The 22,934-nt window shown below is 39.2% G+C and overlaps 1 protein-coding gene across 2 annotated transcripts; it reads left to right on the top strand.

Moving 5' to 3' along the window:
- Window positions 1–7,507: 7,507 nt before the first annotated feature.
- On the top strand, window positions 7,508–22,047 carry MTFR2 (mitochondrial fission regulator 2). 2 transcript variants are annotated; one of them, XM_046004149.1, is made up of 7 exons: window positions 7,508–7,775; window positions 8,412–8,528; window positions 12,488–12,592; window positions 13,071–13,183; window positions 14,116–14,351; window positions 15,415–15,799; window positions 19,500–22,047. In XM_046004149.1, the coding sequence occupies exons 2-7, from the start codon at window positions 8,466–8,468 to the stop codon at window positions 19,705–19,707; spliced, it is 1,110 nt and encodes a 369-aa protein (XP_045860105.1). In that variant the 5' UTR covers window positions 7,508–7,775; window positions 8,412–8,465; the 3' UTR covers window positions 19,708–22,047. The 2 variants fall into 2 exon arrangements, with proteins under 2 accessions (XP_045860105.1, XP_045860103.1); XM_046004147.1 differs by having other exon boundaries at window positions 7,508–7,757.
- Window positions 22,048–22,934: the final 887 nt, after the last annotated feature.

A 22,934-nucleotide genomic window follows, 5' to 3' on the forward strand; every position in this document is an offset into this window, starting at 1 on the left:
CTTCCAAACCCTCAGATTGTTTCTCAAGAGTCCACAGTCTCTCGTCTTCCACCTCCCCCTCCGATTTACCGCAATTCACTTTCCCTTTCCTTCTCCTAATGTCCTCCATGTTATTCCTTAATGCTCCACAAGTAAGTTAAACCCTATGATAATTGACTCTCCCTGCTTGACTGACTTCACTCAGAATAATCTCCTTCAGTCCCATCCAAGTTGATACAAAAGTTGGGTATTCATCCTTACTGATGGAGGCATAATAATCCATTGTATATATGAACCATATCCTCTTTAACCATCCATTCGTCTGTTGAAGGGCATCTTGGCTCTTTCCACAGTTTGGTGATTGTGGCCATTGCTGCTATGAACATTGGGGTACATATGGCCATTCTTTTCACTGCATCTGTGTCTTTGGGGTAAATACCCTGTAGTGCAATTGCAGGGTCATAGGGAAGCTTTATTTTTAATTTCTTAAGGAATCTCTACATTGTTTTCCAAAGTGGCTGCTCCAGCTTGCATGCCCACCAACAGTGTAAGAGGGTTCCCCTTTCTCCACATCTTCTCCAACACTTGTTTCCTGTCTTGTTAGTTTTGGCCATTCTGACTGGTGTAAGGTTGGTATCTCAGTGTGGTTTTGATTTGAATTTCCCTGATGGCTAATGATGATGAACATTTTTTTTCTTTTTTGGGTTTCAGTTGGAATCCCTTGAACAGTATTACTTTTGCATTCAGAGAAGTGCAGAGACCTGTTTCAATTTACGTAGTTGCTAGATAGGGAAGGCAGTTGAAGAAAAATGTACTGTCATGGGATTATATCTGACTAGACTTAGTCTCTGAATAGTAGACCATGATACATCCTTTAACAAAATTTTAAAATACTATGTTAACATGCATTTAGAGTTATCAAATATTGTTGAAACCATTGTTAAATCTGAATGTCCAGGGTCTAAGTTCTAATTGTTCAGTTCACTGAGGTGGGTATTAAAAATTAGGAGTCCATGTTAATGAGTTTTAAATCAAGATTTGTTATTACTCAGTTTCTTAGAATCCAGGAATACGTGGAAATTTGCTGTATTCCATTGTCTTCCTCAAGAGCCTTAAAGGTTGTATAGATTTATTAGCTGTTCTTAGGTTTCTCAGAAATTCAGTAATGATTAGTGTGTGTTGACTATGCAGATAAAGCCAAAGTTGTATATTTAAGTTTTCCAGTTCTCTTTATGTTATCATGTTACCTCTTTAGCCTTTAAAAATGGATCCCACTGGTTAAAAAAAGAACACAGGCATTAGGATGGTGCTTCACTACTAGGAAAAGAATCTCAAAAATTTGCCTTATTTATAATGATCTGTGCATAAGAGGAATATTTTTCTTACAGACATTTTAGATGGTTTACCACAGTGAACTGATTTATTGCACTCTTAAAGTACAGAAGATGATCTTGATTTTTGCAAGTAGAAGAGGGTTGGACAAGTGGATTTTAATGCTTTTCTCCTAAGAATCAGAATGAGATTTTTCTTAATAATGTCTTGGGGTTGCCTGGCTTCCCAGTGAGCATGCCTTTTAGTAAAAGTAGATGATAAGTAAGTACACCTCAAAAGTAGGTGACTTGGAAGGACTTCTGTTCACAGCATGACCTGTGTATTTGGCAATGATAACTTCTTGGTACTGGCACAGTAATTGGCAAATTTCATGGAATGTGTAAAGCCACAGAAAAAGAATACCATTCTCATCTTCCAGAGTAATTGTTTGCTACCTTATCTGGCCCTTGACTGTGGAGGGTCATATAATAATGTACCAACAAGGGAAAACTCAACTTTTTATTAGGGTACTTCTGAAGCTGCCTTGAGGGGAATGTTAAGTACACTTTGAATTTTTTGAAAGAAATTCAGTATCATCATCAAATATAAGCATGAAAAGACAGTTAAAATAAAACACCAAATTTAACTGGTTACTGTCAGTATAGGCTTATAGTCTATCCGTACATTTGTTGGCGATACTCAGATTTCAAAATCAGTATTACCCGCGTTTAACCCCTGTAATACTGTAGTAAAGATACCTCAGCTGCTGCAGTAGAATCCTAATTGTACTCTTTGACCCTTAAATTTCATCCATTAGTTGCCATCTAAAGGGATGTTTTTCAGTTTTAAAATTAATGTCATTTTTAAGTTAAAATGTCTTCCCATTGTCTAAACTTAGTTAAGGTGAGCAACTTGAGCTGGTTTTTTGCCTTTGTGCCTTACCCACTCCTTGTTCATTTACCTATCTTAAAATCTTGCATGCTAGCAAAAAATCCAAGTTCTTTTTTTGTGCTCATTGAATGTAGCACATTCTTTTAGGCTAGCAATTCATTCCATTTAAATGTCTTCCTTTCCCAGAATAAATGTTTAGTTTTGTGCATTGTGCATTGTGTATGCCACACATACTACATGCCATACATACATGAAGTAAACGCTCCTTGAATGTATAGTGAAAGCATGATATACTTGTGTGTGTAGAGAGGTTTGATTGGTATCAGCCCATTTATTTTATGGCTGTCGCTAAAAGCTAGTACAGTCTAAGTTGCTTTAAAATGTGCTGAATGGAAGAGATTTCAGATTGCAGTGAACAGAAGTTAGATCATTAATCTTTTTATACATGGCTCATGTCACTTTTGTGTATTGTTTTGGATTACCATGTTTTTAAGAGTAAATAATATGTATAAAGGAAGGGAAACTAGGAGGTTGAAGTCTAACAGTGTCCTGTGAATAAGTTGGAAAAGGAATGTTTACTGTAGAGAAATGGTAACTGAGATGGGTTCTTGATGGAGAAGGTATGTTTACTGTAGTATAGAGCAGTGATGACTGGGATGGGTCCTTGATAGCAGTCCTCAAGTATTTAAAGGGCTTTCCCTTAAAAGAGGAAATAGAGTCAAATTCAAGTTCTATAGGAACAGGAAGGACATTTTATATTACTTTGTCCTGCCTCATCATTTTAACATGTTCCATCTTTAGAGGATACAGAACCTTGATCCATAGGTACACAGACTGTTACTTACTCAATGAACTGATATTTGACAACTAGGTTGTGTTTTTTTTAAAGATTATTTATTTGAGAGAGAGCATGCATGCGTGCGTGTGCACGAGTTGGGGGAGCGGGGCAGAGGGAGAGTCAGTCTCCCTCAGACTCCCCACTGAGCACTGGGTGAGATGAGCTTGAGCCGAAATCAAGATTCAGATGCTTAACCTTAACCTACTGAGCCATCCAGGTCCTCTGGCAAGTAGAGTAGCTAGCTTGTGTAAATCAAGTTTTCTGCTTATAGAAGTATGGAGAATCTGGATCTCTTTATTCAAGATTAAGTTACCTTTTACTCTCAGATGCTTCCTTTGTTAAATTGTATGTTATCAACTGAAGTTATCAGTGATAATTAAAAAGATATACTGCATATTTGCTACATTACACATTCAATGTTGTGATAGGAATGAACTTAGATTGTTTTTTAAGACTTAGGGTATATTCTTTATATATGTCAAATTTTTGGATGGCAAATAACTTGTTACTAGCTGTCAGGTAATCCAAATCAGTTACTTGGAATTTTTATAATGTAGAATGTTTTTATTCCTATTACTTAGGGCCATTGACAGTATTGAAAATTACGAGTTGATTATTGCTAAAAATGAGAAGGGCTAAATGCAAACAGCACTGATGTATAGCTGACTGTGTGGGTGATCCAGAAGCGGAATAAGAATGGAAGGGCGTCCTTTAACTATTTTTTCTGTGTTCTAGGTTTTAACCAACTCTTTTTAAGTGATTGACAAGAGGCAAGGCATACCTACTTGTGAACATATGATTGTATCAGGAAACATTACAGAATCTGTGAAGTCCTATGAATCTTCTAAAAAAAGTGGAACCAAAAAAAATCAAGCAGCAGTTCACTTTTATGCTTTTAGATAGGTCTAGCTATAGTAGACTATTTTTGTTCAAAAACAGAATTAGTTGTAGACACACAAGACCTTTGCGCATAACCTAGATTTTCTTTTAAATTATTTAAAGGTTCAAATAAGAAATCCTGCTTTTAGACTATAAACATTTAACTTAGATTTTATAGTTTTAATATGTCACTACAAGTATAGCAATTTATGGTGTAGACATTATTATAGATCTATAGTAGACACTGAAAAACAGTTGGGTCTTACTGTTTTATCTGTTGTCAGAAAGATAAAATGACATTTTCAGGAGAGTTAACTTGAAATACTTTAATATCAAGGAAAATCTTGGTCTTAATTGCTCTCAAATGTTTAAGATTTTTGAGTAAATAATCATAAAGGTTTAATCAATTTTAAAAGGTGTGTAATTTTTTAAATAGCACTGGTTGGTTTAAGTGTACTGCTTTGGTACTACCCCTGAGAGGCTTCAAGCATAGGCAGAAGTAGAAGGAAAAAGGGCCAAAGTATTTTTCTTCTTGAAATGTAATATTTAGAGGTGCCCGGGTGGCTCAGTCGTTAAGTGTCTGCCTTCAGCTCAAGTCATGATCCCAGGGTGCTGGCATGGAGCCCCACATCGGGCTCCCTGCTCATTGGGAAACCTGCTTCTCCCTCTCCCACTCCCCCTGCTTGTGTTGGCTCTCTTGCTCTGTCTCTATCAAATAAATAAAATCTTAAAAAAAGAAATGTAGTCTTTAAATGAACTTTCTGGGAGGGTACAGCCCAATCTGGAGATCACATGAACTCTATGGTTAATGTTGGAGAGGATATTTCCTACTTTGATAGAATGTTGACTTGTATTCTGTCTCACTACTTAAGATAATGACAGTAATTTGAATTCACCTATCACCAGAAACTTAGACTTGTGGCACAGGCTAATGGGGTTCTGCTGGGCAGTGGGCAAGATTGAGTACACACATCTTTCTAGCCTTTGTCCAAACCGGCCCTCAGCCTCTCTCCTTTCATTTATTCAGTGAAATGGTATGGCTGGTGTTGGGTGTTAGGATGAATAAAACATTCTTGGTGTTGGGGATCCAGAACCACAGCGTGATGATTAACTATGTTGTATTAGTAGTACAGGAAAATGGAAAAACACATTGGGATCGCAAAACCAAATACCTCTGAACAGCATTTGCAATTAAGCTAGGTGAAGAATCTCCAAACAGCAGATGGGGAAAACCACCCACCTGCCTGGTGCTGATTTCTATGTGAATAGAAGAAAGACTTGAGGTGGCTTCTGAAAGACTTGAGAAAAGCAGAATCTCAAATTAGTCAACTGAAACTTGGACTTTTGTCCTCTCCCTTGTGAATGCAAGGTATCCACAGTAAGGACTGCAGAGACTTGAGCATTTTTACCCTAGTGAACTCTCAAAACAGACCTGTCAAGACAAAACTCCCCTTTACAGGACCCCCATACTGAGGAGAAAGTATTGAAAGTGGAATCATTGACTAGGATAGAGACAAGAGGAGAGGGTCTAAGTCAAATTGGGGGAGGGGAACACAACCAGGAAAATCCTACAAAGCAAGCCACCATATTTCTGAACACTACTCAAAAGCAACAGAAAACACAACTGCAGAGTTAAGCTTTCCTGAATCTTGCATCATTCTAAATGGCCAAGGAAATAATTTCATGTAAATGTGAGCAAGTGGGAAATATTAATGTCAAATCTCACTAAAGGTTATCAAGGAGTATGTATGAATGCTTAGTAAACAGAAAATCAAGGAAAGATCTCTGAAATGTTAGGATTAAGTTGTCAGCAAAGCATTCATGGAGGGTGTAGCATTTGACCTGGGGCCAGCTTGCTACCTGAATCAGTTGAATGTGAAACTCTCTTAATAGTGAAGGGTGAAGGCAGTTTTGCTGCTGGTAACGTTATCTGGCCCTATTGGGTGCTGTTTTATCAGACTGGAAAGAGAAGAGGTTACAAGATCCACAAAAAGAAAAGGAACTTAAGAAAATTGTGACTTGCTGATTCTGTGTAGGGTTGCTGATCTGTTTGCCTTCTACGTTTACGTTGTCCAACAGCTCTCTCCTGCCCCTACTTTCATGATTCCTAGTTTGGACTGTTGGGATAGTCTGACAGTTACTTAATTACAAGTCATTTCTGCACTCAGTTCCCTCTGATCCCATATCCAGTTATTTTATTCAACAAGTATTGACTGCCCATTGTATATACTAGGCATGCTAAATGTTTTTTTTTAGTTTTATTTTTTTAAGTTAGCTCTACGCCCAAGGAGGAGCCCGAACTTATAATTCCTCATGAGATGAAGAGTTGCATATGCCACTGATAGCCAGACCCACGCCCCCCATATACTAGGCACTCTTCTAAAGCACTACAGAAACCGTGTGGGTCAGAACAAAGAACCTATTCTTGTGTTTACGTTCTAGTTTGGCGATAGGAGGAGCAAGAATGTATGTGGGTGATAAAAGAGTGGAGAGAGATACTATTAAAAAAAAAAAAAAATCACTAGAATGTAATCTCCAGCAGGGCAAGAAACGTAACTGGTATTGCTCGTTATTGTGTTCCCCGTGCTTGGAATAGTGTCTGGCACATTAACAGACTTTCAGTATTGAAGAAATGTGGGTCATAGAGAAATTCGTTTAAAAATACCCTCTCCCGGGGGCGCCTGGGTGGCTCAGTGCGTTGAGCCGCTGCCTTCGGCTCAGGTCATGATCTCAGCAGGGTCCTGGGATCGAGTCCCACATCGGGCTCTCTGCTCAGCGGCGAGCCTGCTTCCCTCTCTCCCTCTCTCTGCCTGCCTCTCTGTCTACTTGTGATCTCTCTCTGTCAAATAAATAAATTAAAAAAAAAATACCCTCTCCCCCAGCTTTTTAAAATATAAGTCGGTAAGCAGTGCATCCTTACCTGAAATAGTAAAAAAAGGAAGCCAGTAATTCCAAATCAAATTCTTAAAAAACTGGGTATCATCCGGTATGACTTAGTCCTCACTTAAGTATTATCGGCTAGGCCAGGTTAACGTCCAGCCGGTATCCGTGGCCTAGATAACCAGCGGCGTTTATTTAGTGAACGTTAAGCTACAAAACCCCTCGACTATGTTTAGCTTTTGCGAGTCCCATAAACGTAATGTTCGCTGAATGAAATGGTCAAACAATAAACAGCTACTCCACGGCAAAAGTACTTGGGAGAGCGACCCCGTTTAGGGTCTGGGTGAAGGGGACGACGCACTTTCTCTACGAACTGGCACGAACACTAGCTCGCGAGCCTGGCCCAAAACCCATAATGGCTCCAAAACGCCCGGCTGTAGACACCAGTAGTTTAACCGGGAGGAACATAAAGACACGTCTTGCACGTGCGTCACCATCTCTGCGCGCCCCCGCCCCGCCCACCAGTTGTCTATAGACTTCTATTGGTTGACTCGCGGAAGATCCGCCCCCTCGAAGTAGCGGCAGGAAAAATCCCAGCAGCCGGGTCAAATAACCGTAACTGACCTGACGTCATTCCGCAGCCAATCCCCAGCAGCGGTCTTTAGCCTCATCCAATGAGATCCGGCACGAGTTTGGCCCGCGGAGTTTGATTTTCGTCCAGGAAGGCGGAAGTGGCGCCAGTCCTGGGGGAGAACCGCAGGGTGGGTCGGAAACGCAGGAGGGAACCGGGCTGAGCGAGGGGATTCCAGTGTCCAGTCCCGGGTCGGTGAGGGGCATCGTTACTGTCTGTGGCCTGCAAACTGTGCCGCGCGGGCCGACTTGGGTCGTCGTCCGAGCGCTCCTGTACCAGGACGGGTGCACCACGAGCTTCGCAGACTGCGGATTCGAGGCAGCTTGATGTTCCGGTGGTTGCTCAGAGGTTCGACTTGGGAGGAGGGTGAGCAAGGCGACCAAGCTGGGTTGGAGAGCCTCTGCGGAGGCTTGCGGCCAAAGCGAGTGACACGACGGGGCGCTAGTCTCGGCCCGTTACTGGGTGAATAAGTCACGTCGTATATCTGGGGTTCATATTCTTTAGCTTAAAATGAGGAGGATGGATGGTACCCCGATTCGTTTGTGAGACAGAGCCGCTGTTCATTTAGGAAAGCCTGGAGTCGGCCCTCTGCCTGCTTTCTTTCGAGGGTCACCTGAGCTCAGCTCAGAGCTTCTCGGACAGCGGAGACTTTGCTGTCGCAGCTATCCTAAAGCCTTTCCTGCCAGGTGTCCAATCCATTGTTGGTTGATATTTATTAATGAAGGCTTAAACATCCTATGAACTTTTAATGGGAATTTAACTGATAAATTGAAGTTTCCTTTACGAGCTCATCCCCACTTCTCCATTCCTCTCTTTCTCTTTGACTTTCTCCTTCAAAATACTGCTGGCCAAAAGAAATTAGCTGATGGTGTAATGTGAAATGAAAGGATTCCTCCAGGTTATTTAATACAGTTTTGTGGGATTCTTTTTTTGTTTCTTGATTCTTTTTGTTCTTGATTCTTTTTGTCGAGAGTAATATTTTCTAAATTATTTTTCCTGAAGGTATCAAGAAACTGATAATGTTTCCTTGAATTCGCTTATGTATTTGTCTCATCGATGTCACTCATATTGCATATCTTAAGAGAAATGCTGGAATATTTTGGTGTTCTCATAGACCAGGTAAATATCTTTTAATGGATTTGAATGACACTGTTGTATTTGTTGTTGTATCTTATTTTGAAAATGATCTATATGTAAACATTTAAGGCAAAATTGTTGCTTCTTTTCAGGTGTGACGAAGGTGAGTTTGCAATAGTATACCTTTGGTATTTTGAGTTAAAAGGGGTATAAGATTAGGGGCACCAGCTGGCTCAGTTAGTAGAGTATGCGGCTCTTGATCTCCGGGTTGTGAGTCTGAGCCCCATGTTGGAGGTCGAGTTTACTTAAAAAAGGATAAGATTATTAGGAACCTTTTTACTGGATAGGTCAAATGCAAGCAAAAGGTGCAAATGCAGCAAAATATATTTTTGCATTCATAGATTAAATATATTTTTAACCAGCTAGTGGTTTTATTTAAGGTAATTTAATTTTGGTATTTGGATATATAAGGCAAGTTATAGTTCAACAAATTCAGCATAAATCTTGAGAGAGGATGACTTAGATCTGAGAATTATAAGCAAATCCAGTTTTCTCTACTTAGGGAGCATTACTACATCTAAGACAATATGCTTGGTTCTGCAGGTGATAACAGAGTAGCAATACACGGTTCTTGTATTCATGATGTTTAAAATAAAATATGAGCAATAAGAAACATATACAGACTATAATACAAGATCGAATATAAGAAAGAATAGTTGGGTTTACAGAATGGGCAAAGTGTTGCTATTTGTTGTGAATTAGAAGAGAGTAATAGTCCAGGATACTCTAAAGATTTTAAACAAAAGTTGAAAACTGGTTATAAATTATAAATAGGCAATGATTATAACTATTATAAATGGGCAATTCAGTATGAGGAACTAGTTTGAGTAGGGAGATAAGGTGAGCCAGATGTGCTGTTGGATTATATAAATACAAATATCCTGTAGATAGATAAGTGGTTCTAGAATGTAGGAAAAAGATTCAGATTTAAGGTTGTCTGCATTCTTTTGATATTTGAATTCATGGACTTTGACAGAATGGAAGATGTTGTTGGATGTTATTGATGCATTTTGAATTTCAGTAGTGGGATCAAAGATAATAGCAGCTTGAGTAAAATATTTGCTCCTCATTAGATTATTGATGCCTTTAGGAGTTTCTGTAGGTGGAGAGTGGTAGCTGCCTTGTATTTTGAAGAATGACTGAAGAAGGAAAGTGGCATCAGCACCTTCTTTTGAAAAGTTTGTGAAAAGAGATCAAGAGCGACCATCAAAATGATGTTACAGATAACTTAATGTTTGCAAGCATTGAGGAAAAACCTCAGCCAGGAAAAATTTTAAGATTCAAATGAAATAGTGAGTAATTGAGCAATGCCCTTGAGAAGGTAGTTGGATAAGGAATATAAATAAATACGCCTTGGAAAAAAGACGCACAGTCGAGTAGGAAAAAATTGAGAGATGGTGGAGAGGTTTTGAATGTAGAGAAATGAAAATTGAGGTTTGTCACCTTGGAGTTCTCAGTTAAGAGCAAAGTCAAGGCTACTGACAAAAATGGTGATATTGTAGATTGCAGAGACTAGGGATTGCTTTGGGCAACACGGTAGAGAACAAGACAAGTTCTGAAGGGGTTGCAGAATACCTGTGTAGAATACTCAGCTGAAGTCAGCTTGGATTTGTAGTCTTCCTGAATATTGCTGTTCTGTGATTTCTTTTTTCCGGCTAAGAGTTGTTGGGGTAGTTCGTGATTGTAGTAAGCATATCACTGAAACAATTGAAATTCTCTGGTTGGTAGGAAAGTCACACCAGTAAAGTCAACATGAGGGTGCTGGATCAGGAGTAGAAAAAGGAGAAGAAAGCATCAGAGTGGTGAAGATGGTCAGTGGCAATGAAGGGATGATAGAGAAGAACAGGAGTTTGTCAGGATGGAACTTGCAGAGTAAGACATGAAGGTACCATCCGAGTTAACCAAGATTTGGGTGGCTATTTATGTACAGTGAGTAGCCCTCACTGTAGCAAAACCTCCAGGCCTGTGGTTCTTAGGAAGAGTGCGTGTGAGTGGCCTGTAGAACACTTTAAATATAATTGCTCAGGCTGGCAGAAATTCTAGTGTTACTAGGTCTAGGATCAGTATACTCCAGGCTGTGCTAGTCAATATGGTAGCCACTGGCCAGATGTCATCTTCGAGCACTTGAAATGTCTGAATTGAGATCTCTGATAGGTGTGAAATATGCAATGGATTTGGAAGACTTGGTATGAAAAGAATATAAAATAATGCCATTATTTAAAAAATATTGATTACATGTTGAAATGATAATATATACATATTGAGTTAAATAAAATATACTAAGAAAATTAATCTCACCTGTCTCTTTCTACCTTTTCAGATACAGCTACTAGAAAATTTATTTTACAAATGTGGTTTGTGTTTTATTTCTCTTGGTACCCACTTTCCAAGGTGATTCTAGTATACCTATGCTTAAGAACTACCACCCTGTAGGATTGAAAACCAATACAAACATGTCTTTGCCTGCGAAGACTTTACAATCTAATGAAGCAAAGAGAAAACTGCAAATGAAATGAAGTTATATGTAGTTAGGTGTCCTATTGTATGGTATTCCTTGGAACTAGTGTAGGAATTCAGAACCTAGGAAGCACCTGAGAGCAGAGAGAATCAAATGTGTAGAGGAGTGTGAATCTGGCATTAGAAGAGATATGCAAAAAGCTGGTTCCAGGGCTTGAGATAGAGCCAGGCTCTCTGGGCACATGGGTGAGTGCTTGGCAAGTTAGGATAATACTGGCTTGTCTTTGAGACGATGAGGAAAATGGCTTAACCCAAAAGAGCTTGTGTCCTTGTTGATGAAAAGTGAGTAGGTAATTCAGTTGGATAAACAGGGCCAAGTGGCAGAGGACCTTTACGGTTGAGTGGAGAATGAATACAGAATTCATGGAGGACATTATGTAGACTGAGCTGGCGGAATTGGTGGCATCAGTATTTAATCTTAGACTCAAGTGTCTGGATATGATCGGACACATTCAGAACCCTTACTACTTAAAAGCAGAGGGATGGCATCCAGGGTGCCAATGGCTTCCAGGTCTTCCTCTCTAGTCCCAATTCTTCTCAACTAGTCAAATGGCTTTGATTTTTACCTATCATCTATTCTGTCTGCTGATGATTCCCAAATCCATCTAAATCCCAGATGTTTTTTCCTGAGTTCCAGAACTGTATATCCATCTGCTTATTGGATATTTCCAAGAAGATACTGTTAGGATGCTACCTATATCTATTGCTTGTAATAAACTTTGTCCTTGTTATAGGATCTGAGGAAAAATGAAAAGTCCAAGTTTTAATGGTTTTTTAAAAAGAGAAAGTGCTTTCTTTGTGTTGAAATCTCTGCCAAGAGCAGAAATGTTATGTCCTGTTTTGGGGGAGCTTCCTGTGGGAGTAGTTTATACAGTCTGGAAAGCCCAAGGCAACAGATAGGTGGTATTTGAATTACAGTAGCACATTTCATTTCTGTCATCTTTTTAAGAACTGACTTCTAGCTGATATATTGCATTGTAAGTAAAGAATTCTTAAAATTATCTACATTTGTTCCTCTAAAGAGGATTTATTTATACCTCTAAAAAGAATCTCACCTTTAAAAGGAATTACATGAGTTTATTCTGTACTGCCTCATGCTCGAGAAACTCAAATTGTCAATTTTTGATTGGGCCAGAAGATATGTTTAGCTGGGAAGAGGGGAGGCAGTTTTTCAGAATAAAGTTCCCAAAGGTATTTTGCCATTATCAGAAAAACCGTTCTTCCTGGAATATTATATAGGTTAACTCCCATCCTTTTTTTTTTTTTTTAAAGACTAATATGAATAAAGTTTAATTCTTTGAAGAAAATACTTTGAGTACACCATTTTGTATTTTTTTTTAAATAAGTGTTAGTGCATTTACATCTGCTTTTCTTCAAAGATATAAAAATGCTTTAACAGTACTTTTCACACACTCTATAAATAGGTTTTGCATATTAGAGAAAATAAAGACTATGGATCAGCTCGGAGTATTGTTCGTATTATTGGGAAAATTCTTCCTCTAGAACCTTGTCCCAGGCCTAATTTTGAGGTAAGTCTGTCGTTAGGCATTAAGTACTATGTCTAAAATAACCTTGGTACTAGAGTCAGAGTAGAACAAAAGAAGAAAGGTTTCTTGTAAGCCAAAAACCTTTAGCTTATTCGTGGAAACAAGTCATTTGTTGTATGTTTTTGTTTTTACTTCTTTGAGTAATTACATTCAGATTGGGCAGGTACAAAGCAACACCTGAATAGCTTATTTTATTCTTCTAGTTTGTGTTTCATGATAGATGATATTAACCAGGGTAGAGATATTGCTCTATGTTTAGACTTTAGAATAACATTTTCCTCAGTATTGTTTCTTGCTAACAGATGCATGTTTGGTATTGAATATTCTTTTTCCTTTTCACTTTTGTATTTTTAATTTATGTAATTTCCATGGGCATGCATGTGTCCTCCCCCCACCCCCGCCCCAGACCCCTGCATAGCTCTGACTTTTATTTTTTCTTTTGCTTTTTTTTTTCCTTTAGTTGATCCCACTGTTGAACTCTGTAGACTCTGGTAACTGTGGATCTGTAGTTCCATCTTTTGCTGATACTCTGTGTGTGGCAAATGATGAAGAAGCCAGTTATCTCAGATTTCGGTAATTTTATATACTTTGGAAAATGGGTATGGGCTGTAATCTGAGTTCTTGCATGTGTTGAAGTTTGATCATACTAATTGAGCCTTTGTCTTTACTGTCTTTACTGCCCTGTGTCTTCCTAATAAGGATGACTGGGTGTCTCTCATTTTTCCCATTTCTCTTAATGCAGGATTAGGAAAGAATAATATTATAAGGATGTCAGAATCAGTATGTCCATTTTTAGGAAAAAGCTGTTTCTACACTAGATACTATATATATATTTATTTATTTTATATATTTAACCAAAAGGTATTTAGTATTTGCTGTGTACCAGTCAATGATGTTAAAAATATTTCAAAATTAGGATGTGTTACTGTTGTGGAGTACTAACTCATGTGTTAGTATGTTCAGATATAGGCTGTCAGCACAATAAGGGTCAATTATTCAAATATTCTGGCTAAATTTATTATGTATCAAACTGGTTTATCTATTTTAAAACAGAATACCACAAACTTACCCCTAACATAATACTGAATATTAAATTAGGCCCTTCAGTACCTTATATTCAGATGTAGAATTACTAAGTAAATCAACATTATTTCTACGTAAATCAATTTGTACTGTGTTTAAACCTAATAGGTAGAACAGTTACAGGTAATTATTTTTGCTTTACAGTCTAAGAGCAAGATTTGTTCCTTCATTCACTTACCACTTTCGGTTACCTATAACCGTTGTGTTCCATATATTGAGAATACAAAGTTACATAAGAAGTTGTCCCTGTCCTCAGCCAGTCTAGAGACAATCACAGGATAAAGAGAACTTCCCTAATTTTTTTTGTGCCTTATTCCTCTTTGACTGAAAGAATTTATTGCTCCAGGAAAATTTCCCTCTGTTTCTCACTCTCTCTCCCTCCCTCCATTATGTCATCGTGCACTTTTTCCTTCTATGCACAGAAATAGTATATGGAAACATGAAGAGGAGGAGAAAATGGAATTTTCCCATTCTTTTCAACCAGTTTGGAATCCATTTTCACCTGTTCTCAGACAGAATAAACGAATGAAAAGTGACGGGACTGTAGGTGAAGCTGCATTTAAAAAGATAGCTGCCCTTGAAGAGGAGCTGACTTTTCTCCGCACCCAGATCGCTGCCATCGTGGGAAGGCAGGAACTGAAAGCCAGTAGGCATGGGGGTGAGTCACGTGGGCTTTGTTTCAGTCCGAGGAGGCGGTGCTAGCAGTTCCTGTCCGCGCGCTGCCCAATGACAGTGTCTGATGCGAGCGCTGCCCGTGAGTGATGTTCGGTAAATCTAGGATTTGAGGATGTGCAATTACTGGGCGTGGTGTTTATTTAGAGTAAGTTAAGGCACGTTTGTGGTGAGGGGGCTAGTATCGTCTCCAGCTATACTGCCGAAGATTGGGCTTTTGAATTAAAAAGACTGTTTCCTAAGGAAGATTTTCTACCTCTTCAGAAAGGCATTGAAATTTATGAGGAAGGTCATATTAATTTGAAAGAAGAGCATGAATTTGTAGCTTGAAGTTACTGCTGCTATCCTTCCACCAAATTCACATTGAATAATGTGTTTCACATGACCCTTTTCTACATGTTTAGAGATGTGACTTGCTTTAAACAACACACATGTAATATATACACACAGGTATAATTCATATACAACATGAAATGTTCATATAGTGTTGTATATTTATAATATATAAATATTATATAGTAGCAATTAAAGTGAGATACACACATACATTTTTTAAACCAGTCATGTTAAGAACACAGTCTTTAGGGAGCAAGTCTGTTGTGAAAGTTAAGTACTCAGTACCCATCCTAGGCTCTTGCCTAGAAAATAGTTTGTTTCTGTAGTGTCATCATAAAGATAATGTACCAGTCTGAGTGTTTCTAACTATAAATTGTTAATTATGTTTTAGCTTTTTTAAAAATAGATGATGAAATTCAGATTGTATGTTAATTACTGAGAAGGCACTTTATAGTTTCTTTTTAAAATGCATTCTCACCCTTCCTCCCTTTAAAGGCCTACACAGACAATCCTAATTGGTTTAAAAATAAATTTATTTTTTGGTTTGACTCTTATCAAAATTACTAAGCAGATGGGATTCCTTCTCTTTCCTGGCCACCCTATCATTATTTCAGTAACATTACAGAAATTGTTCCTGCTTTGGTTCTAATTAGTTATGTGGTATGTTAGAGAGAATTTTGCATGATTTTTCAAAAGACTACTTTTTTTTTTAGGCTTCTTTGACTTGAATGACGAGCCTTGTGGTTTGGGACAAAGACCATCACCAGGGACTGCTGAACTGAGTGCCCGGCCAGATCCATTTTCAAGTTCAATGCTTTTCCCTCCTTCTTCTCCTCCTCCTCCTCCTCCTCCTCCTCCTCCTCCTCCTCCAATGCCCCCTCAGCTTTTTTCTCCACAGCCGACCTGTTCTCCTCTCACACAGTCAGGATCTAATAATATGTGTGACTCAGATAACTCTGCAAATGAAATGAAAAAACAGCACCCGGCTGACAGTAAGACCAATTATAGTCATTCAAAAAAACAGGAAAATAAAGATGTTCCAAACATGTTGGATGTACTAAAGGACATGAATAAGGTTAAACTTCGTGCTATTGAACGGTATGTTACCATAATTTGAGAAATGAACCAAGTTCTGTTAATGATGTTTTAGTGACTTATTGTATTTATTAAAGTACGCACAGACAAGTCTTCTCTCTTATTCCTCTTTACTCCAAACACCTCTCCCAGAAAAATTCCTTTTCCAGTTTTTTTACTCTTCCTTCTAGTGTCTTATCTGTATTTTTTAAACAACATACTTCTTTTGCCACTTCTTGATGTATTTATTTCCCTTTGTTAAAACTCAGGAGTATGTTCTCCCAGCCATCCTATCCTCTAACACGTACACAAATACTCCTCTTGGTTCCATCTTCCCAATGTAATTAAATCCATAGGCTTTACTTAAATCAGTATTCAGAATTTACATCTTTATAACAGTAAACAGTCACAGGTAAGCCATTTCCTTTGCTATACTTATGTTTTGTTTGTTGAATAATTTTATTTTCTATTGTAGTTAATCTCTCTCTGAGTTTCTTTCTCTTTTTCTTTTTAAAATAAATTCCTGGTAGGAGCCCTCTGTCCTTCTCCAGTCTCTGGTTCCCACAAGCCTGCTATGTTGTTGCCATGTTGAGAATTTCCTTGGCCATCATCACAGCCATCATCCTTTCTCTTGTGTTGCCTTACCCCTTTCTGGGGTGTCCTATCTTCCCATACCTTCCTGAGAAAGGATCTATAAAAAGGGAGACTCTTTTAAGACTTTGCATATTTGAAAATGTTACTATTTTATTCTCACAGTTCATTGCTAGTTTGGCTGGGTATACAGTGGCAGAAAATCATTTTTCTGCAGAATTTTGAAGATGTCATTCCATCGATTTCTAGCTTCCAGTGTTCCTACTGAGAAGCTGATGTCATTCTCATTCCTGGTACCATGTATGCAGCCTGTTTCTTTATTCTTGAAACATTTAAGATCTCTTTAGTCCTGGTATTTGGGAATTTTATAAAGCCATGCCCTGAAGAGTTTTTGAATTTCTTATGCTGGGCACTTGTGGACTCAGTCTTGAGTTTACCTTTCATTCAGTGTGTAGACTTCTCCTCAGTCCCTGTTTTCAGGAAGGCAGCTCACCCCCCACTATCTTTGCTTTCATCAGCTTTCCAGCTTTCAATGTTTTGTTGTGGTTCTTACGCACTCTCTCATAATTTCTTTGTCATTGTGGGTATTATGTCCTTTTCATTTCTTTGCTGTCATTTAGTAGGATTTCACAGAGATCTGCCATGTTCATTTGGAAATCCCTCATTGAGGTTTTTTTGTGAGAAAATAAATACATTTTCTATATAATAGTGTTAGGAAAGCTACATCATTTCATTATTAATGAGGTTATGATTTGATCATTTGTGAAGCACCTGGTACAGAGAAAAATGTTGTGGCTAGATGAACACACTTGTTCCAGCAAGAGGGTTGACTGGGCCTAGTCAGTGTCAGACTGTGCTCCGACTACTACCATCACTGGAGACACAGCAAGGAGGCCAATAGACTCTACCCTCTGCCCCCAGTATCTCATTTTTCTACAGCTAACCTTGCATTATACATTACTCCATAATCCGATGAGACTTCCCCCTTCTTTACATTTACAAAGTCATTATTCATATTCTCTGCCTTCTATCTTGTTACTGTGAATAAAGTATCATTGTTCATGTCCAGGCTCACCCTTGAGTCACTGGTTCCCCTTCTCTCTCATCCTCTCAAGGATTTTACTTCAAATTATCCCTTCTGTCTTCTATATCATCAAAGTTTTCACTTTATTCTCCTCATACTTGACTGTTCCCCATCTTCAAAACACGTATATCCTTGGTATTATTTGTTTCTGTGCTCCTCTTTCTGGTATAAATTCTTGTTGTCAATAGTTTGTTTGCTTTTCTCACTGCCTTCTTCTACCCTCTATCATATGGTCTCTGTCCCGATCACTCCACTGACAACTGCTGTTTATCAAGGTCACCAGTGACTCTCTTGCTAAATACAATGGTCAGTTCTTAGTGTTCCTCTTACCTGATATCTTGGCAGTATTTGATACAGTCTGTGGTTCCCTCCTCCTTGGAACACTTTATTCCTTTGGCTTCAGGGAAATCACACTTGGTTTTCCTCTTACTTCACTGACCACACCTTATTCCTTTGCTTACTCTTCCTTCTCAGCCTGGTGTCTGTGTTGGCATGTGCAAGGTTCAGACCTCAGTCCTCTTCTCTCTATATCCACATTGTTTCCTTTGGTGATCTCACGGAGTCCTGTGGCTGTGTATATCGTTGATATGCTAATGACATTTGCATTTTTTTTTCTATCCCTGATTTTCTCCTCTGTATTCCATGCCTACTTGATGAAATGCCTGCCTGACGTCATTTGCTTGTCTCACAGGTGTCTCAGGCTTCATGTGTTCAAAACAGAACTCTTCCTTCCTACCTGTCCACTTCCTCCACCTTGAACACATGTTCTGTCCCAAGTTTTTGCATCTCAGTAAATGGCAACACCATCACCCAGTTGTTCATCACCCAGGTATCTGTCCAGTCCAGACATCTAGAATCATACTTTTTCTTTCCTCCCCATTTCCTTTCTGTCAGCATTCAGTTCAAATGTGTGTACCCTCATGATCTAACTGCCACCCCCAATCTAAGCCACCATCTCTAGCTTGGGCTTCTGTAATAGCCTCCTAATTGGCCTCTTTGTGTTCTTGCCTCCTTACCTTTTCTCCATAGAGTAATCAGGGTGATCCTTTAAAAATTGAAGTCCAGGGCCATTTGGCTGGCTCAGTTGGTAGAGCATGCGACTCTTATCTTGGGGTTGTAAGTTCAATCCCCATGCTGAGTCTAGAGATTACTTAAAATCTTTAAAAACAACAACAAAAATAAAACTTGAAGTTAAATCTGGCCATTCCCTGCTTAAAACCCTTTGATGGTTTTCCATCATGCTTAGAATATAATCCAGACACCTTGCTATGGCCTCTCAGTACCTCCAGGGTCCAGCCCTTGCTTCTGTCTCTGACCTCATGACCTATTTCTCATGTCACTCTCTGCGCTCCACCTGTACCTGTTTTTCTTTTTTCTCACATATGCCTCCACTGCATGTTTACGCTAATGCTGACTTGGGGTCATTTATAGAGAGGACGCCATCTCCTTAAAGAAGCTTTTCCTGGTCATCTCATCTAAGGTGCTATTGTCCCAGTCACTGTCACATTACCTACTTAATTTTATTCATATCATGCATTGCTGTCTGCAGTGATCTCACTTGTTTGTTGGTGATTTCCTGTCACCAGAATATTCCATGGGGGTAGGATATGGCTGTACTCTCAAAGCATAAAATGGAGTCTAGTATAGTAGTAGTAGTAGGTATTGAGTGAAGACTGAATGAGTGATTGGCCCAATAACTTTCTCTTCATGAATTCAGTTAGTCCCTTTAGAAAGTTCTTAAATATTTAAATTTTCCATTGGAAAATGAGAAAATTAAAAATAAAGATCTTTAGCACAGTGAGATATTTGATAATCTCAGGTCACAACAAGATTGTGGTGGAGTCCCACCCACCAGAAGAAACCATGGTTTCTCAGATTTCTGATTCCTAATTCATTGTACCTTCCAGGTTCCTTGTTCTTTGGTGAAAATTTTCAATCTTGAAGAATCATTAGGTTGTAATGTATTATGCTTATATTTCTGGTGTATTTGTCATTAAGGAGCTACATTACACAAGGCTTTAATTGAAAAACATTTTTTTTTTTAAATAGGTCACCTGGAGGTAGACCCATTCATAAGAGGAAAAGACAAGATTCACATTGGGATCCAGTGTCTTTAATATCCCATGCACTGAAGCAGAAGTTTGCATTCCAAGAAGATGATTCCTTTGAGAAAGAAAATAGGTCTTGGGAATCTTCTCCGTTTTCTAGTCCAGAAACTTTGAGAGTGAGCTATAATAACGTAAAGTTAGTGTTTTAATTTTTCTTAAGTGTGTCGTTCATGATACATCTCTGCCTTCAGGTTCTCTTGAAGTACTTGCCCAGAATGGGCCATGTGGTTGTTGGCTGGTACTGCACTTATTTCTGTGGTTTCTGTTCCCTTTCACATATTCCTTTTAGCTTTTTGGCTCACTATGAAGTTTTTTGAAATAAAACACTTGATTTGAAAAATACTTGTGCATGAGTCTGTCAAGGTTTCTCCTGACAGGTGCTAACTTGATGTCACTGTCTGCAGTTGGGACAAGGTGTCTGAAACTCGAAGAGATCAGAGAATGGTGACAGATTCCCTCACTGGAGTTACATGGATACTCCCAGTATTTTTCTCAACTATAAAGACTGGGTTATTTAGTTAAATAGAATATTAACGGTGCTTTTTAAAAAGTAGCTAGGATCGTAATTCTCTTCAGTGACAACGTTTCTTGGCTCCCGGCATGGATCGGAGCGGGAGAAATGGCCCCACTCACGTCTCCGAGTTACTCGGTGTGTGTGTGTCATCTCTGACATTGATCATGTCAACTCTGGAAATTCTTAACTCTAAGAGGGCAAAAAAGTATAGTGTACTTTAGAATTATTACAATCATAAAACACAAATGTTCCTAAAAATAAATGTTTAACATTTGTGTAGAAATGTCTAACTTGGGAGTACTTTTTTGCTCACCTCATTTGATCCTCACAGCACCGTCCTAAAAATAAATAGAAATAAAACTAAGTTAGTATTACCTGTCTCCCCCTGAGGAAATAATCCTCAGAGTGCCAAAGTAATCTAGGTGTAACCCTTCATCTAACTGGCACAGCAGAGACTGGAGCTTGGCGAGTCACTTGTTTGGGACACACTTCCAGTGACGGTGGGTGAATGAGGGATTGATTACGGGGTTGTCTCACTGCTCACTCTTGAACATTTTATTGCCAACCACCTACAAGCACCTCAGAGAAAGAATCATCTCTTTTTGTATATTTTAAGGCACCAAGCTTAGGGCAGGACACACGGGGACTCAAGCTGTAGTTGGTGGGGAACCCAGTCTCGCTCTGTGTCTTTGGCTGTGGGCACAGTGCTGGACTCGGCCCAGTCCCAGATCCCTATCGATTGTTGGTTGAATTAAACCTCAAGCGGTCGTTTGGTTGTTAACATTCTTCTATGTGACAATACTTTCTGGGTGAACTTTTTGCTTTTCTTCTGTTTGGGCGCCACATTTGGGAGAGTGAGCTAAAGGAAGAATGTACAAACGCAAGAGATGTGACCAAGGTGTGAACAGTGTGAGCTGACTCTACACCGGCAAGGAAAGATTGCGGAAGTATGCCAGCCTGTCTTTCCCTGCACAGGCGAGGATCTCATCTGTCAATGAAGCTGAATGAAATGTGTGCACTGGGATATAGTCGAGCAAGGCTTTGAAGAGGGTTGACCCTTAAGAACATCTGTCTCTGTTCTTGGAAGATCCAGCAGTTAACTGGCCACTGGCAATAGCTGTATGGATTTCTCTTTGTGTGTACATTCGTGTTCTACACGAATACATAAGATTGTTCTAAGAGCCAAGTAGTAAATGACTTAAGGTGTCTCATTGGAGAGCAGTAGGGTCTCACTAGAGGGTAACAGAAGTCATGCTCATGGATTAAGAAACAATATATTGTAGAACTCAGCCAATGATAACATATTTGGATTTTTTAAAACTTTTTTTTTTTTTTAAGATTTTATTTATTTGACAGAGCACAAATAGGCAGAGCAGCAGGCAAAGGGAGAGGGAGAAGCCGGATCCCAACTGAGCCACCCAGCTGCCCTTAAAAAAATAATTTCTTAAAACAATTATGACTTCCTAGAAGAGTTTTTGAGTCTTTTAAAAAATTGGTTGTGATCTGGTTTACTTGGTCTGCAGGGACTTACAGATTTTCAAAGAATACAAAGTATTTTTTCATTAGAATTGTTAAAGTTTGGGGATGTGTGGGTGGCTCCGTCAGTCAAGCATCTGCCTTTGGCTCAGGTCATGATCCCAGGGTTCTGGAACTGAGTCTTGCATTGGACTCCTTGCTCAGTGGGGAGCCTGCTTCTCCCTCTGCCTGCCACTCCTCCTGGTTGTGCTCACTCTCTGATAAGTAAATAAAAGGTTAAAGTTTGCATCATACAGATTGAGTCTCCTAAAAATCCTTCCCAAGGTGATCAAAAATTATTCTTAGAAATTGATTTTGATTGTTGGAAGTAGAAATACTTAAAGAATCTTAATGATAAGTTTTGCCTACTTCTACACAAATATGAATGCCTATGGTTTTATTTTCTTTGCTCTTGTTTCCATTTATACTCTGTACTTTGTAAATAAATGTGCTTTTTGAACTTGGTTATTTTTTGTAGCAAATCAAATTCATGTTTTCTCCTTTTTGCTTCATAAGTTTGAATCTTTTTGTGGGGGGTGGGGATAGATCTGTAGGGAGAGTACCTTGGGTAATACGGATGAAACGCACACATAGGGTTGGAATATATATTTTGTCCCTCTTGGCCCATATACAAATGTTGTGAGGAAATTTACATGTTCCCTAGATTCTTCAGTCTCTAGGACAGCCAGCGAACTTAGGTTCCGTTTGAATGGACTCGGCACCCACCCAGTTTGCCAGACTCTATCCCTCTCATAACAGCCCATGGTTTTCTTGCTGCACTAGAGAGCTGATTGCTTGCCTCGCCTTCTTTTCCAGTCCTTTTCTCCCCAGTCACCTTCCAGTTAGGAGTGGCCATCTGGCAACTATCTTGTGACCATGAGGAACAGGCTTTGGATCACAGAGTTGTGAACCCTGATGTCAAAGAGCTGTGGAGCCAACATACCCCACAACTATCTGTGGACTTTTCTTTTTTTTAAGATTTTATTTATTTGACACACAGAGAGAAAAGTCACAAGTAGGCAGAGAGGCAGACAGAGAGAGAGAGAGGAGGAAGCAGGCTCCCCGCTGAGCAGAGAGCCCGATGCAGGACTCAGTCCCAGGACCCTGAGATCATGACCTGAGCTGAAGGCAGAGGCTTAACCCACTGAGCCACCCAGGCACTCTATCTGTGGACTTCTTGCTAACTTGAGAGAGAAATAAGAAATATAGGCCTTCTGGGTTTTCCACTACTTGCAGCCCCAAACACTCATAATGACAGAGCACGTGCAGCAGTGCTACCCGGCTCCTACTCCTTCTGTGTAGTTTCTGATACTTATCTGGTTATCAGCTCTGTTCTTGCTGTTGTTC

This window comes from Meles meles, chromosome 5, assembly GCF_922984935.1.
Source record: "Meles meles chromosome 5, mMelMel3.1 paternal haplotype, whole genome shotgun sequence".
Lineage (NCBI taxonomy): Eukaryota > Metazoa > Chordata > Mammalia > Carnivora > Mustelidae > Meles > Meles meles.